The sequence below is a fragment of the Camellia sinensis genome, chromosome 7 (assembly GCF_055761805.1).
Source record: "Camellia sinensis isolate YWXY chromosome 7, ASM5576180v1, whole genome shotgun sequence".
Lineage (NCBI taxonomy): Eukaryota > Viridiplantae > Streptophyta > Magnoliopsida > Ericales > Theaceae > Camellia > Camellia sinensis.
Window position 1 is genome coordinate 154,949,928 of NC_138967.1, and position 16,199 is coordinate 154,966,126.

General features: G+C 34.5%; 1 protein-coding gene across 1 annotated transcript; it reads left to right on the forward strand.

Moving 5' to 3' along the window:
- Positions 1 to 1,960: 1,960 nt before the first annotated feature.
- Positions 1,961 to 3,349, forward strand: LOC114283868 (uncharacterized). The gene is made up of 2 exons (XM_082881277.1): positions 1,961 to 2,762; positions 3,117 to 3,349. Exons 1-2 carry the CDS (start codon positions 1,961 to 1,963, stop codon positions 3,347 to 3,349), a joined length of 1,035 nt encoding a protein of 344 aa, XP_082737403.1.
- The last annotated feature ends 12,850 nt before the right edge of the window (positions 3,350 to 16,199 follow it).

Below are 16,199 nucleotides of genomic sequence, written 5' to 3' on the forward strand. Positions count from 1 at the left end.
TGTGTCATTTTGGACAAATACTATCATTGAACCAACTAGACTAGGCTTAGTTTGTTGAGCGACCGTGCTATCTACCACGAATTTTTGTATGGGAAGTTATCTCAGAAATAAAAATATTGGGTAAATTAGAATAAATCTCCTTAAATTGTGATTCATTTGCACTTTGCTTTCTTAATTTCAAAACTCAACAGTTAATCATCTTGAAATATTACCTTATTACAATTAATCTCTTCTGTTAGAGTTCTGTTAGGGATTTACATAAAATTAAGTCATGTGTAAACCATATGAAATACTTACTAAATTTTTAGAACAATAATGCTTGGTTTCATTTTTCCAAAAACACTTTTTAGAAAATTCTACTTTCTTATTTTTCGTATTTTTTTTACTGAATTTTTTTTAATATTTTAAGCAATTTTTTTTACTTTTTAGACATGCCTAACATAAATACACCTAAAAAGTAAAAAAAAAAAATTGTAAAAAAAAAATCTTTTAAAAATTCACTAAATACCAAAAATACAAAAAAAAAAAATACAAGAATTTAATACATTTTTTGTATTTTTATGTATTTATTAATTTTTTAAAATATTTTTTCACAAATTTTCTACTTTTTAGATATATCTAAGTAAGGTGCATCTAAAAAAGTAAAAAATATATATTTAAAAGTTTAAAAATATTCATTAAAAACAAAAAAAAAACACGAAAACCAAAAACTCAATTTTCAAAAAACTTAATTCAGAAAACTCAAACCAAACACACTGATGTTCTTATCTGGTGAACCCATTTGTACTTTGCCATGAAAATAAAGAAGGTGAAGTGCAAATGAGATCAACAAATAAGAGCATAATTGTCCTAAGAAATTGATAAGCATGTCATGTATTTAGGGCTGTAAACAAACCAAACTGAGCTGAGCCAAGCCAAGCTTTGCCGAGCTTGAGCTCGGCTCATTTACTTATCGAGCTCATTTATTGAGCTCGAGCTCGGCTCGGCTCGTTAACATTAATAGAACTCCAGCTCGGATCAGCTCAGCTTGATAATTTTTTTAAATATTATTTATATTATTTAATATATAAATAATATATTTATACTATTATTTATATATATTTACATTTTATTTAATATATAAATAATATATTTATTATATAATTTAAATAAAGATAAACAAGCCGAACTTATGCGAGCTCGAGCCCGGCTCGTTTACTAAACAAGCCTAATATTCGAGCTCAAGCTCGACTCGTTTACTAAACGAACCAAGCCAAGCCAAGCCTTTAACGAGCCGGGCCAAGCTAGTTCATAGCTCGGTTCATTTGCAACCCTACATGTACTTCAGTTATGATATGATTTTGTTTAAATTTCTCACAAAATCTTAATGGAAAGTGTTGAGTGTAACAAGATAATACTTTAAATCATTGAGTTTTGCAATAAGGGAGAACAAAATGCAAATAAGTTATAGTTTAAAAAAATTTAATGTAATTTGCCTAAAATATTTAAAGTAGATTTAAGATTTGTAAGATATAGACATCTTTAACCACACCAAACTTCATAAAGAGAAAGTAGAGATCTTTTGGATCCATAGACATTGGTATGCTATCCACGATAATGAAAAAACCTCTGCACCATTTACGATTCGCTGTGCGAATCTTCCCTTCCCATACAATATTGAATTCCATCCACCTTTAGCACCTTCATTGCTCCCTTTGCTACATCCACCTTTTCCACTACCGACGTCGAGCAATCATAATTTCTGTAGGGAAAAAGTGATCACAGAGGAGGCGCATGCAACTTTGCAGATTGGCAAGGCACTGTGAATACTTTGTGATGGAAAGGATAAGGCAATTGTGGGCAAAATCAAGGCTATGGAGATAGGTGATGCCGAGAGAGCTGCCCAGAGAAAGGGGGATGCTTAGATTTGAGTGGATTCCCTTAGGTGTTTGCAGGAGTTTGTGTTAGTTTCCCTATGAAGATGCTATCCTGGAATGTTCATGGGCTCCGAAGAGGTGAGAAGAGGAGAAGAATAAAAAGTCTCATTAAAGAAAAGGAAGTGGATATGGTTCTCTTGCAAGAAACAAATTTAGCAGCAATCTCATTAGATATGGTAAGATCACTATGGTATAGAGATCAGGTGGAATTCATGGAAGTGGACGCATTTGGTTTAGCTGGGGACATATTTTGTATATGGGACCCTGCTGTTTTCTCTCTATTTGCTTGTTGTAGTAACAAAAGCTTTATACTATTATCAAGTTCACTCTCTCGTAACTTTGAGTGTGTTATTATTAACATTTATGCTCCTAATGATGTATCTTGTAAGGCTACTTTTTGGGATTCTCTTTGTAATTTAAAATCTGAATTTCCTAAACCTTTGTGTTTGGGTGGGGATTTCAATAAGATCAAGAATGTTGAGAAGCGTAAAGTGTGCTCTAGAAGGGATAGAGGATTGCGAGATTTTAATAATTTTATGAGTAAATTGGAAGTGTCTGATTTACCCATGTTAGGTAGGCAATTCACATGGAGAAATTCCCAGGATGAAGCAAGGTGGAGTAGGCTAGACAGATTCATGTTTAATCCAGAGTGGCTGGTAAAGTTTAAGTTCAAACTTTGGGGGTTTCCACGAGTCATCTCAGACCACTGTCCAGTGATTTTATTGGATGATGAAATTGATTGGGGACCATGTCCTTTTAAGTTTATTAATGCATGGCTTTTGCATCCCCTGTTCCTTCCACTTGTCAAGAAAACATGGTTGGAAGCAGAGGCTCGTGGGTGGGCTGGTTTTGTTCTGTGGAAAAAATTGAAAATCTTAAAGGAGGTCATAAGGAAATAGAATGTTGAAGTTTATGGAAACTTGACTCTGAACATGAAGAAGGCTGAAGAGGAATTACATGTGTTTGATCTTGCAGCTGAAACCAGAATTTTGGATGATTTTGAAATTTAAAGAAAAAGGGATGTAAGAGATGAGTTGTGGAAGTTAAGCAAGAGAAATGAGTGGTTATGGTTGCAAAAATCTAGACTCACATGGGCATTGAAGGGGGACCATAACACCAAGTTTTTTCATCTTATGGCCTCAAGTAGACAAACTAGAAATCTCCTTAGCTCTCTCTCAGTGGATGGTATTGTGCATGTAGATCCTCAAAGGCTGAAATCTGAAGTGTTTACATACTTTAAGAAGTTGTTCTCTGATGAGTGGAAAATAAGGCCTAAGTTGGGTGGACCCTTCCAACATATTGATAGTGAACAATCATCTACAGTTTTGGAAGTTGAATTTTCTGCAACAGAGGTCTGGGCTGCAATTAAAGGCTGTGATGGCAATGAAGCTCCTGGCCCAGATGGGTTTAATATGATGTTCTTTCAGAAGTAATGGCCAGTTTTCAAGAATGAATTTTTGCGCTTCTTTACGGAATTCCATGAGCATGGAATGCTACTTAAAGGGCTGAATAGCTCTTTTGTGGCTCTTATCCCAAAGAAAGAAAATCTTACCAGTTTGGTTGACTTTCGACCAATTAGTTTAATTGGTTCTGTATATAAAATATTAGCTAAAGTGCTTGTTGCAAGGCTAAAGTTGGTGTTGCCTAAGATCATAGGAGATGTGCAATCAGCTTTTGTTGGGGGCAAGAATATACAAGATGGCGTGCTTATTGCAAATGAAGTGGTGGATGATTGGAAGAAGAGGAAGAAGAGGAAGAAAAAAGGGCTAATTCTAAAGCTTGATTTTGAGAAAGCTTATGACTCTCTGAATTGGGATTTTTTATTCTCTATGTTGGGTAATTTTGGGTTTGGCAATAGATGGATTACCTGGATGAAAGCTTGTGTGACTTTGGAAAGAACCTCAATCCTAGTAAATGGTTCCCCAACTACTGAATTCAATCCTGAAAGAGGTCTCAGGCAGGGAGACCCTTTGTCACCTTTCTTATTCATCATTGTGGTTGAGGGCTTAAACATTTTGCTAGCCAGAGCCAAAGAGTTGGGGCTTTTAAATGAGTGTACCAATGGGGACTTGTGAAGAAACCATATCACATTTGCAATTTGCTTATGATACATTAGTATTTTGCAAAGCTAAATGGGTGGAGGTATTGAATGTGAAAAGGATCCTTAGATGTTTTGAGATCATGTCTGGCCTCAAGATAAACTATCATAAAATTAATATTTGTGGAATAGGAGTTCCGGATGAGATGGTGACTGACTTCACATCTAAATTGAATTGTATGAAGATATCATTACCATTCACTTATTTGGGTCTTCCTTTGGGTGCAAATCCTAGGAGGAAGAGCACATGGGCAACTATAATTGAGAAGTGCCAGAGGAGGCTTGCATCTTGGAAAATGAGATTTCTTTCTTTTGGGGGTAGGCTTACACTCATCAAATCAGTTCTGTCCAGCTTGCCAGTTTATTATATGTCTTTTCTCAAATTACCTGAAGGTGTTGCAAGAGCTATTGATAGAATCAAAGCTTCCTTTCTCTAGGAAGGCTCTGATTTGAAAAGGAAGATCCATTTCGTGAAATTGGAAGAGGTAACCAAGAGTAAAAAGAGGGGGGTTCTGGGGGTTAGGAAGGTTGGAGATTTAAATGACTGTCTTTTAGCAAAGTGGTGGTGGAGATTTGCAACTGAAACCACAGCCTTATGGAGAAGAACTATCTGCTATAAATATGGAATCTCTGGTGGTGGATGGTTTCCCAGTCAGAAACTTGAGACTAAGTACTCTATGACTTGGCTGGACATATTGCAGGTTGCTGATCGTAATCAGAGTCTCAAGGATTTTTATGCAGCTAATTCAGAGGTAATTGTAGGTAATGGTAATAGAGTTAAATTTTGGGTTGATGTCTGGATGGAAGCCAGAGCACTTTTAGAAGTTTATCCCAGATTATACAACTTGTCAATTGATAAGCTCAGTTCTTTGAAGGACTATATTGAACGGAAAGGAAATTCTAATGGATGGAAGTTGAGATTCAGAAGACCACTATTTGCTTGGGAAGAAGAGGAGGTTCAAAGCTTGTATATTTTGTTGAATGTAGCCATCCCTGTGTTGAGTAACCATGAGGACTGGCTTAAATGGAAGGCATCATCATCTAGTAAATTTCTGGTGTCTACACTTTACCAGAGAAGTGATTCAACAACTGGTATGGATACTCACCTTACTGATTTGATTTGGACAAACATCTCTCCACCTAAAGTTCAATTCTTAGGCTAGTTAGCGTGGAAAGGTAGGATCAAAACCTGTACTTATCTTCAACAGCTTGGTGTGCTTGGAGCCAATATGAGCCACCTATGTATCTTCTGTAATATTGAATTGGAAACATTAGATCACGTGTTGATGGGTTGCCCTTTAATTTGGAAGGTTTGGTCCCATTTGATGAATTGGTGGGGAATTTACTGGGCCATACCAGGGACTTTCGTAGGATTGTTGGAATGGTGGACTGGCTTTCAGTACAAAAAGTTGGAAGCAAGATTGTGGAAAGCTTTGTTGCTGGCAGTGGTACGGTCTGTTTAGAAGCATAGGAATGAGTGTAAGTTCACTAATGCTCAGCCAAATTTTGGTGAGTTGCAGGAGCTGATTAAAGTCAGAGTGGCCTTGTGGATTAAAAGAAAAGTTGCAAGGATTTGCTACTCGGTATAGGATTTTGTTTCCCATATCCAACAAATTAGAACCCGATCAAAGGATATTTAAGGTTGTATGTTGTTGGTTTGGCTTGCTGAGTTGGGGCTGTTTGTGGTTGGCTTCTACTGTTTGTGGACTGGTCTGCTGTGATTGTGCGGTGATTGGGGCTGTTTGTGGACTGGTTTGCTGGAGTTTCAACAATGGTGGCTGAATGGTCGCTTTTCTACTGCGTGGTGTTATTCTAATGGTGTTTGAATTCACAACTTTAATGAGTTGTCCAGAGTAGTTCACATACAAAGCTTTGGATTAGTTTTGGAGGTTGAATGCTATGGATAAAGAATGGTGTTCTATAACAGATGCTCTGTTTAGTTGTTTTGCTTTGGCCCCACCAATTGGCTCTCAGTCCAAATGATTGGTTGTTTTGCTGTTTGGAAGTGTGTATTGGGTGGAGTTCTTGGCAGCAGGATCAGTGGCCACTGGTTTGTTACTCTGTGTGTTGCTGCAGAGGGCTAGCATTTGTTTTTCTTTGGTCTGTTGCTGTTTTTCTTGTTTCTCTGGTTTTCTTTGGCTACTTTTGATTGGTTTCTCATCAATCATGGGTCAAGTGCTAATTAGATATGATGCTTTTTGAATTTTCCCTTCTTTGTTGATGTAAATTTTGCATGTATTTGTGCCTCTTTTCATCAATAAAGCTTTTGTTTTGGTGATCAAAAAAGATTTGTAAGATGTAGAATACTCTCAAAATGATTGTAGTTACAATTTTTATTTACCCAGACTTGTAAAAGAATGATATCTCCCTTTCCTCAACCTCTCTTTCTTTCTTTTTCGTACCCCTCAATTCAGACAACTTATTATTTGTCAACTAAAGAAAAAGAAAAAGAATGAGAAGAAAAAGAAGAAAATAAAATACATGAAGAATTTTTTCATCTCTTTACAAGAACACAACATGAAGAAATTGAAATGATTTGAATTATGGGACTTACACAGTTAATCACGAGATCTCCGTACTCTGTTCAATAAATTTTATTAACAAATGATTTTCATGATAAAGAAGCATTTTATAATACACACACAAAAACCAAAAAAAAAAAACAAAACAAGAATTATTTATTCAAAGAGTTCCACATATAGCTCTCAGGCCATGTTTGTTTTGAAAATTTGCTATAGGGTTAAGTCTCATGGACTATGAAACTCCTTTAAAGAGGGGGTTAGTAATCCATGAGAGAGGTGGTATTTTGTAATTTCATAAATTTAATCTCACCCAATCACTAATATAGTATATAAATAAACACAATTTATATTATATTTACAACTTTTCTTTTTGATAACTCAGTGTCCGGGCCAGCACTCTTTGGAGTGTCACACCTCGACTAATGTCATGTCCTTGAGTCAATCGACCAAGCAGAGACACAGTGGCCCGTCAGTAGCCAGCTGGGTGTGGGATTTGAACTTGAGACCTAGAGAGAAGCATACTCCTAGGTCTCTGGTTCCTTACCCTCAACCAATTAGGTTACCCTTACGGGTATTATATTTACAACTTAATACCACTCCAGTAATAATCTCTTGCTAAAAAATACCTCATAAACAAGATGGTAGAAGTTGCAAAGGGAGAGAGAAAAAGGAGCAACCATGGTTGCAAATATAAGTCGTTACGTATTGTATCAGTTGATATGTAATTGGATTTTAGAATTCTATTTTGGGTGAGGAGGTACTAAAAAATAATTGTAAAAAAAGAAGAAAAAAATTAAAATTAAAATTTGATAATTTTTGTATTTTGTTTCTTATATTATTTTGGTATTTGCAATTTCAATGAGTTTGATTTTGATCATTAATTTTAATTTTTAGTCAATTTGGTTCAATAGATAATACCAAATAAGATTTTTGATAAAAAATAATCATTGAATTATAATTTTACCTTTAAAAATGTGTCATAGTGCACATTTTAAAAAAAAAATACCAACTAACATTATCAGTCAGACGTAATTGAAATAAATTAATTGACACAAAATTATAAATTCATATCAAATTTGTGTTAATTGAAAAAATGTCGAAAAGTATAGGAAAAAAAGAAGAAAAGTAAATTCAAAACTCTTAAATTCTTTCCAATCCCATACATGGCTTTGGAAAACTGAGAATGAAGAGGGACCAAACCAACAAAGACACAGCCGACGTCATACAAAGGATCGAGACAAGCTCACAAAATCTGGCAAGAAATGAGGCGGCGGCGGTGTCATGAATTAACAAAGCAGTGAGGGCGCCGGTGAAGGCATACACGAGCGATACAACAAATGCATGAAACCAGGAAGAGGGGATGCCGTTGAATATTACCGTTGGAACAGGGTTGCCATTTTTGTATTGGTAAGGAATGACTAAGAGAATTGTGGCGAATAAGAAAGAAGTTATCAACATTTTTTCCAAAAACCTCGTCCTGATCACTTGCGTTGATGATTTTGTGCCATTTGAAATCACAGCATTAATATCTGAAATCATTTCTCTTTATTTATATATTGAGCTTCAATCGAAAACTGGACAATATTTATAACTTGAGCAATTAAAAACTAACGCTCCTGCCATATATATGTCTCGCACGACGTGAGTCCCCTGACTGCGCCATATTCACTTGACAAAGGCTATGTTTGGCATACGCACTTAGGACTACTTTAGCCACATACCACAAAATTGATTACGTTAGTCACAACCGACAAACCTCGTTTGCAGGCAAAGCCCCCAGTTTCATTTCCTTCATTTCATCTCTCACTGTGGGTAAAGGGCATTCTCGTAATTTTGCTTATGGACACATCATTCTCCTGTCAAAAAGTCAAAAAAAAACTAAAAATTCATTTTAGACGAGACTTTTTAATCCTAGATTAAAATATTCAAAAAATGAAAAAATCAACCCGTATCCCATACAAAGATTTTATGGGAGAAACTCTCTTCAATACTTTTGTCTATTTATATATTTTTTTCTCTACTTCGTAAATTTCAATGTAAAAGTTATCTATGAAAAAAATAAAAAATAAATAGATACATCTAATAATTATAAATATAAGAACGGATTCCATTTTGTTTTATAAAATAAACAAGTATGATTGTAAATTTAAATTATCCATTTTAGAAAACAAAATATGATTTATTTATGTATTTATAGTTATTTCATAAAATTATTTATTTATTATTTATTTTCTTTTTACATAAACAACTTTTATTACAAAGGGTTCGTTTGGGATGTGGATTGGCTTTTTAGCTTTTTAAGCTGGAGCTAAAAAGTCTCGTTTGAGATAGATTTTTTAGTTTTTTTTAACTTTTTGTAAGAGAAAAAATAAAATGATTATGATTTGAATGTGATATTTTATCTTATTGAGCTAAAAATCCATTTTGTCTTTTTGTGACTATTTTAATAAAGAAAACTCCATTTTAACTTATGCAAAACAAAGTCAAAATCTACGAGGATCATATGGGTGTGCGCGAGGCAAAACCACTGAGAGACTGGGTTCGCCCAGGTTTTCAAAACTAGAATAATAGCTCTATAGTTTATGCATATATTTATGGGATTTTTGGTGAAACCCCATTTTTGAGCCTTTTTTTAGGGTAAAGGACAACTCAATAAATTTCTCTTCAAAAAGCCCCTGAGTAGAAGACGCGTGGCTCAATAAGGACATTATATAATTTTTATTTTTATTTTTCACCATATTGCCCTTCTATATACACGGATCTTGAGCTCATGTATACACAGATCTTGTATACATGAGCTCAGTGAGGAGGATTTGCGAAATCAATGAAGACGATCTACGAAATCTATGAAGACGATCTCAAAATCTGAAGATCTCGCCATTGGTCAACAATACAGGATCTCGCCATCAACGATCAATACTCTTAATTGAACGAGAGATTACTTTTCAAATATGTACAAATCTGTATCAGATTTAGAGAGTTTCATTGAGATTTGTGAGTGTTGATGGAGTTTTAGAGGTTTTGTTTCAATCACGTGTTTGATTATTGTTCAAGTTCAATCAGGTATGTTGATTGGTTTTTTTTTTTTTGATTTATTTTTATTGTGTATGATCAAATTTTGTTTGACAAAATGAGAGTAAAATTTCACTCTGGTATGTGCTCTGATTTTGTTTGACAGAATAAGAGTAAAATTTTACTCTGGTATGTGCTCTATTTTTGTTTGACAGAATGAGAGTAAAATACTCTGGTATGTGCTTTGTTTTTGTTTGATAAAATGAGAGTAAAATACTCTGGTATGTGCTTTGTTTTTGTTTGATAAAATGAGAGTAAATTTTTACTCTGGTGTTATATGATCTTTTTTTTTTTTTTTTTTGATACAATGACAACAAAATTTTACTCTGTTATTATGTACTTCTGTTACTTGTTTTTAGACCAACGAGTTCAAGCGATGAAATAGAGTGAGGGAGACAAACGGTTCCATCCTTGATATTCGCCCATTTATATGGAAGGGTATTTCAATCTTTTCACCATATTTTTTTATTTGAGAGACTTTGGAACCAGTATTTTATTATGTGGGCTTCACACAAAAAAGGCCCAATGGGATGGGCTTTTCACCAAAAATCTCTACATTTATAAAATATGCAATGGAATGATCACATAATTTTATGAAAATTACTTATTAATTTTTTGCTTCATCAAGATTTTATAATGTATAATATGATGATCTTCAACTGTTTTATAACCTAGTTAATAGCATAAATTTTATTGAATTGATTTTATTTGTACAAGATATACATGTCACTTTTATTTGTTTTTTTTCTTTTAAAAATAAGAGTAAATTACAAATACACCCCTTGAGATTTGCTTAAAGTATAGATTGACCTTTGTAATTTAAAAAATTACAAATATCCCCTTGTTAAAATTTTTTATTTATTAGAATTAACTAAAAAAATCATAATTGCACTCCTATATAATAATAAAATTACCTTAAATTATTAATTGAAACATATTTATAATATCATTAAAAACTTTTAATTGACTTGATGATTTATTAATAAAAGGTGCGATTTGTTATGAAATTAGAAACCTCAGGGAAGGAAATGTAATTTTCAGAACCACAGGGGGTGATTTATATTTTAATCAAACCTCAGGAGGTGTATTTGTAATTTACCCTAAAAATAAAAAGGTATGTATATTTTTTTATTTATAATAAATTACACTAACCTCTCATTAAGTTTGGAAAAAATATAATAAATTCCATAAATTTGACTGAATTATATTAGACTCTCCTAAGGTTTTAGTACACATAATATTTGACTTATTTTTCATCAATAATTCATTAATTATATGAATGAAAAAAATGATATTATCATCATATATCTTAACACTATCAACATAAACCTTGATCCTTGTAGCCTCATTAAAAGGGTGATTGGTGTCACAATGCCAAAATGTGGGGTTTGCCATATTATCTCCAAATCTCATGAGAGATCAATATAATTTAGAGAAAATTGGTGAAAAGTTTATTTTAAAAATGGTAAGGCGTTAGGTCCCATGAATAATTTTATTTTATTTATTTTTGGTGAGAAGTACACTTTTTATAAAATATTGTGGTAAGAAGTACATTTTGTTATTTTGGAGGACATTTTATTTTCATTTTTATCCTTTAACCTATCTGTTGAAATCCTTTTATCTGTTCAATTTTTATGAACCTATTTGTTCAATTATTTTTCCCTTATCTATTGAAATTCAAGTTTGTTTTTCCCAATATGTTGAAATTCACCAAGCCTATTTCCCTTATGTGTTGAATTTCACAAGCATATTTTTTCCCTATATGTTTAACTTTTTTTTATCTATTTAAATTGTGATATACATACACACAGATATTTATAGAGAGGAGAGAGAGATTGATAAGTTCAATTTTTTTTATCTTTTCAATTTTTCTTTTATCTATTCAAATTAAATTCATACATACATACATACATACATATGTGTGTGTGTGTGTATATATATAGAGAGAGAGAGGAGAGAGAGATTGATAAGTTCAATTTTTTTTATCTGTTCAATTTTTCTTTTATCTATTCAAATTAAATTCATATATACATACATACATATGTGTGTGTGTATATATATATATATATAGAGAGAGAGAGAGAGAGATTTGTTCAAATTGTTTTCCAAGTCAAAGAAGATGGAGATGGAGATGGAGATAAAGATCTTTCCACCACCACCACCACCACCACCACATTTATGGCTTTATCATCCACCATCTCAATCTCTCACAACCAATTAGCCACCACTTGCTTTACCGCCGCCCAATTCCAGCCACCTATCGGCACCCTAGCCTTCCACTCCTTCATCACTTGCCTCTTTACCTCCGTCCACTGCGACTTCTCTCAACGTCACCCTTGATCAGGGTTCGCCGACTACTCATCCCTCCCTTACACTGACTCTCTCCCTCCGACGCTGTCTCTTGTATTTGTAAAAACCTATCTTACTTCCACAATCACCTTCGTCTTAGCTCTCTTTTTCTCACCCTCTCTGTCTTTGTATGTCTGTCTGTCTCATCGTCTTATTCTATCTCCTTATTACTTGACTTTTTTTCTACATTTTCCATCCATCCGATCAACTTTTCGTCCTCTTTGGTCATACTTTTTTCGATTGCAAAATCCTGGAAAATCATCTCATCGATCGAATAGAAGGAGAAGAGTCGAGACAATGGAGACAATGAAGACAATGTGTCAATGATCAAAGACTACAGATCTAAGACAATGGCGGCGACAGCAACATTAGCAGCAGCAACGATGAAGACGACGGTGGATCTGAGTTCGTAGATGCCACTACCATATAAGAGAGAGAGAGAGAGAGAGAGAGAGAGAGAGAGAGGTATGGGTAGGGTGAACTAATAGAGAGAGAAAGATAAGGAAACGTGGGATACAAAGTGATTTTGAACAGATAGAGGCATGGTTCCCAACAAATAAAAGGCATGTGGATTTTTGGGTAAAAGAAATATGGGTGTTTTGGTCATTTCACTTAAGCATGTCCTTATGGACAAAATATTTTAACGTGCGTACTTTTGGACAAACAAAATCCAAATTTCAATTTATGGGTCAAGCGCCCTATAATTTACATTTCTATTTATTAGATTATGTCAACTGACAAAATGATTATACTAAGTTCTAATTTATAGTTCAAAATTTCAGAAAATAATGAAAAAATGACTTGCTTTCATAATTTTTTTTTTTAATTTTGTGAAATATTGTTCTCGCAATGCTTAACTCATGTAATAAATTTTTTATATATATATTTTTTATCATTTATTTTCTTGCACACCACAGCCCTGCTTAACCAAAATTTCTGATTTTGTCCCTACCTACAAAAGAGGTAGATGAAGTATGAAGGGGAGACGAATCCCCTTAAATTCGCCACCACACCTACATAAGGCTATTCATTTGAATTCTTTATTTATTTTTTTTTTGAAAAATTATGTGGTGGTCTTAGAATAAATCTACGTGGTACCTCAACTTGATATTTATTGGTTAAAACTATAGGACTAATATTTTTCTATTAGAATTTTAAGAAACAACTTGATAAGTGTCAAGTGATAAGTGGTATGGAGCAATATTTGAGGATCACCAAATAATCACCCCTACTTTTATTTTTTTATGTGAGACAAGCCACAAAGGCTAAAAGAAACTTTCTTAAGAAAATAAGGAATGTTTTTAAAAATGGCAAATTATACTAACATTTTTGCACTTACACTTTATTATCTCACTTTATCTCTTAACTTTTTAATTGTGACAGTTAATCTCTTAGACTTTTGGTCAAATGCCGATTGAGTCCAATGGTTAACCATCGTTAGAGGAGCAAACCGAAAACTCCCCACCTAACTGTCAACTGATATTGTTGGAAGGGTAAAAACATAAATTCACATCTCTTTTCTATCCAAACCACACATTTACTGTCATGCACTATAGAAAGCTTATATACATATGAGGAATTTTAATTCAGTGTAATATTTTAACAAAAATTATAAAAAATGATAAATTTTATACATATTAATAATTAAAAATATATATATTTCATAATTTTATAATAATTTTCTGGTAGACTTAAGATATGTAATTTCCCTCATATATATTCTCTGCATTTGTTGCAGAGAAAACAGAGAACATGACTTTTTGTGGTTTTGACATCTAGCTATGTAGTAATTAAGTTAATGGAATTCCAACCAAAAAAAAAAAAATAGAATTGTAGTTCATAACATTCATATTCCAGAGTAAATTGATTTTGGTGACATGTCTGATAAACACTTCAGCTGCAATGCCCCCAAAATAAAACAATAAAGATAACTCATATGCGGAATAAATATGAGAAACAACATACTTTCATATATTAGAGTTCACTGTCTAATAACCAATTAAATGCCATGTAGGCTTACATCTTTCCAAGTCATTACTTGGTTACACAAATTGAGTCTCGCTCATTACATCTTAAGCCCTTGGCTTTACAAATAACAAACATACGCATAACAAGACATAATTAAGAAGCTCTTGCTTCCCGAAAGTCCGTCCACGCTATTGCCTTGAAGGAAACATCTCATCTGCACCTAAAAATGGTATTCCCATATAGGGTGAGCTAACAGCCCAGTAGAAATAATCTAACACAATTTATGAGGTTTAGCAAAGGTATAAATACCACGTACATAAACAATACCGATATGGAAGCATCCACAAGGCCTGCATATCTATATGCCACTAAGACCAATCTTATTCCATTTTCCTTCAATTCATTTCCAGTTCATAAATGCTGCCCAATTCATGAGTTTAATTCATTATCTTTCAATAACCAAAATAAGACTACAACTCAATGGTTTTCCAATTATACAAAACACACATAAACACTTCAAACTTTTCCATTTTACGGATATTTCGTCCGAAGGAATCAGCACCCATTTATATATATATATATATATATATATTTTCGGGTCTTTCACCCAGGACACTCCGACCAACTTGCTTTAAATGGAGTCCATCCCATTTCTCCTCCCAAACAAATATACATATACAATGTATTTATAAACATAATCATATATGGAGTTGTAGACACCCCATTTTTGACCGTCCTCAAGACTTGGACGTCACCGCTTGAACACTCGGTGATCATCCATGTTTGTGTTCGTCTTGAGTTCCTGGAGGTCTTGGCTACGCGCCTTGCCTCAGGACCTCTCGACTCGACTGTTTTGTGTTTGGCTTTGCACCAAACACTTGTGTTTTGCCTTTGAGGGGCAGGGAATGGCTTGTGAGCCATCCCCATACATCACCGGCCATGGCTTGAGGCCACCGGCTGTGTTTTGTTGCCACCGGCCAAATGTTTGGCCGGCCGGCACTATAGATGGCCGGACGGCTATCTTTTTTTGGTCAATTGCATTTTTTTTCGGCCGACTACTGTGCATCTACTTTTGCAGATATTTTCATGCAGCTAGCATGCACTTGGCTCCCCTCCATACACGTGTATGGAGGGATTTCCCTCTTAGCTAGCTTGTCTTGTAAGCTTACAAGATTGAAGCTCTATAAAAGGAGGCCTCATCTCCCTCTTTTGAAGGTTAGACAACTTAGACAACATTTTCAGAGGATTTTGAGTTTTAGGGTTAGGGTTCATATATCCTCCATCTCTATATCTCTCGCTCTCTTGTGTTTTGTGTGTGTTTTGTCTTAGTTTTACACACAAACACCCACCATCACACCTTTTCTTGGAGCTGAGGCCCTTGAGGGTTGTTTTTGGAGTTGTGGAGCTGTGTTGAGCTTGAAGAACCAGCTGGTTCACCATTGGTGAAGAGGGTCTACAATTCCCCATTTTTCCATAGCTTATTTACCTATCCTGCATCTGTTTTTGAGCTTAGTGTATAACATATAAAAGTTGTGTTTTTACTTGCTTTAAATAGTTGCTTAAGGGTGTTTCAAGTTTTGGGGTTGTTTGACCCCTCTTAAGGCTTGTTTGGCTTTTGTTTTGTGCCATTTCGGTTGAGCTCCGGGACCATTGTGCTTGGGCCTCCTCACCACTGCTTAGCATACATGCCTTGTAATGCCATGTTTAGGTCTTAACATGCTTTTGGTTTTGATCCTTGTTCTAGCATGATTTTGGCCAAGCTTTGTGAAGCTTTTGTGTTTGTTTGAGCATGCTTAAGCTCTATTTTTGGTTGTCTTAGTCGACCATCACACGCTTAGTATAGCCACCTTGCATTTTGGCTTGTTAGCCTTGGGTGTGTCAGTGTGGAGCATGCTTTACTTGCTTTGATTTAGTGAGTTGGAACCATTTTCCATGTCATTTCAGTCCACTTAGCATGCTTGTATGCTTGCATTTCATGGCCCCTTTGATGCTCCAAGAGGTTGTGTCCTATGCTCCATGTTTGGTTATTGTGTATGCTTCCATGTGTAAGTCATTTAGATGCCATCTAAGTGGTCTTTTGGCTTTGTTTTAGCATGCTAAAACTCTGGTTTTGGCCATTTAATTCATGCCATGTGTGGTTGCATTAAGTGTAGTTCAATCCCCCTTGGGCTTGCCTTGAATCTTGGACCATTGTTGCATGCCATGCTTACCTTGTTTACTTGGTTTAGCACCATTCTTAACATGATTTTCAAAGCTTATAATGCATGCCATTAG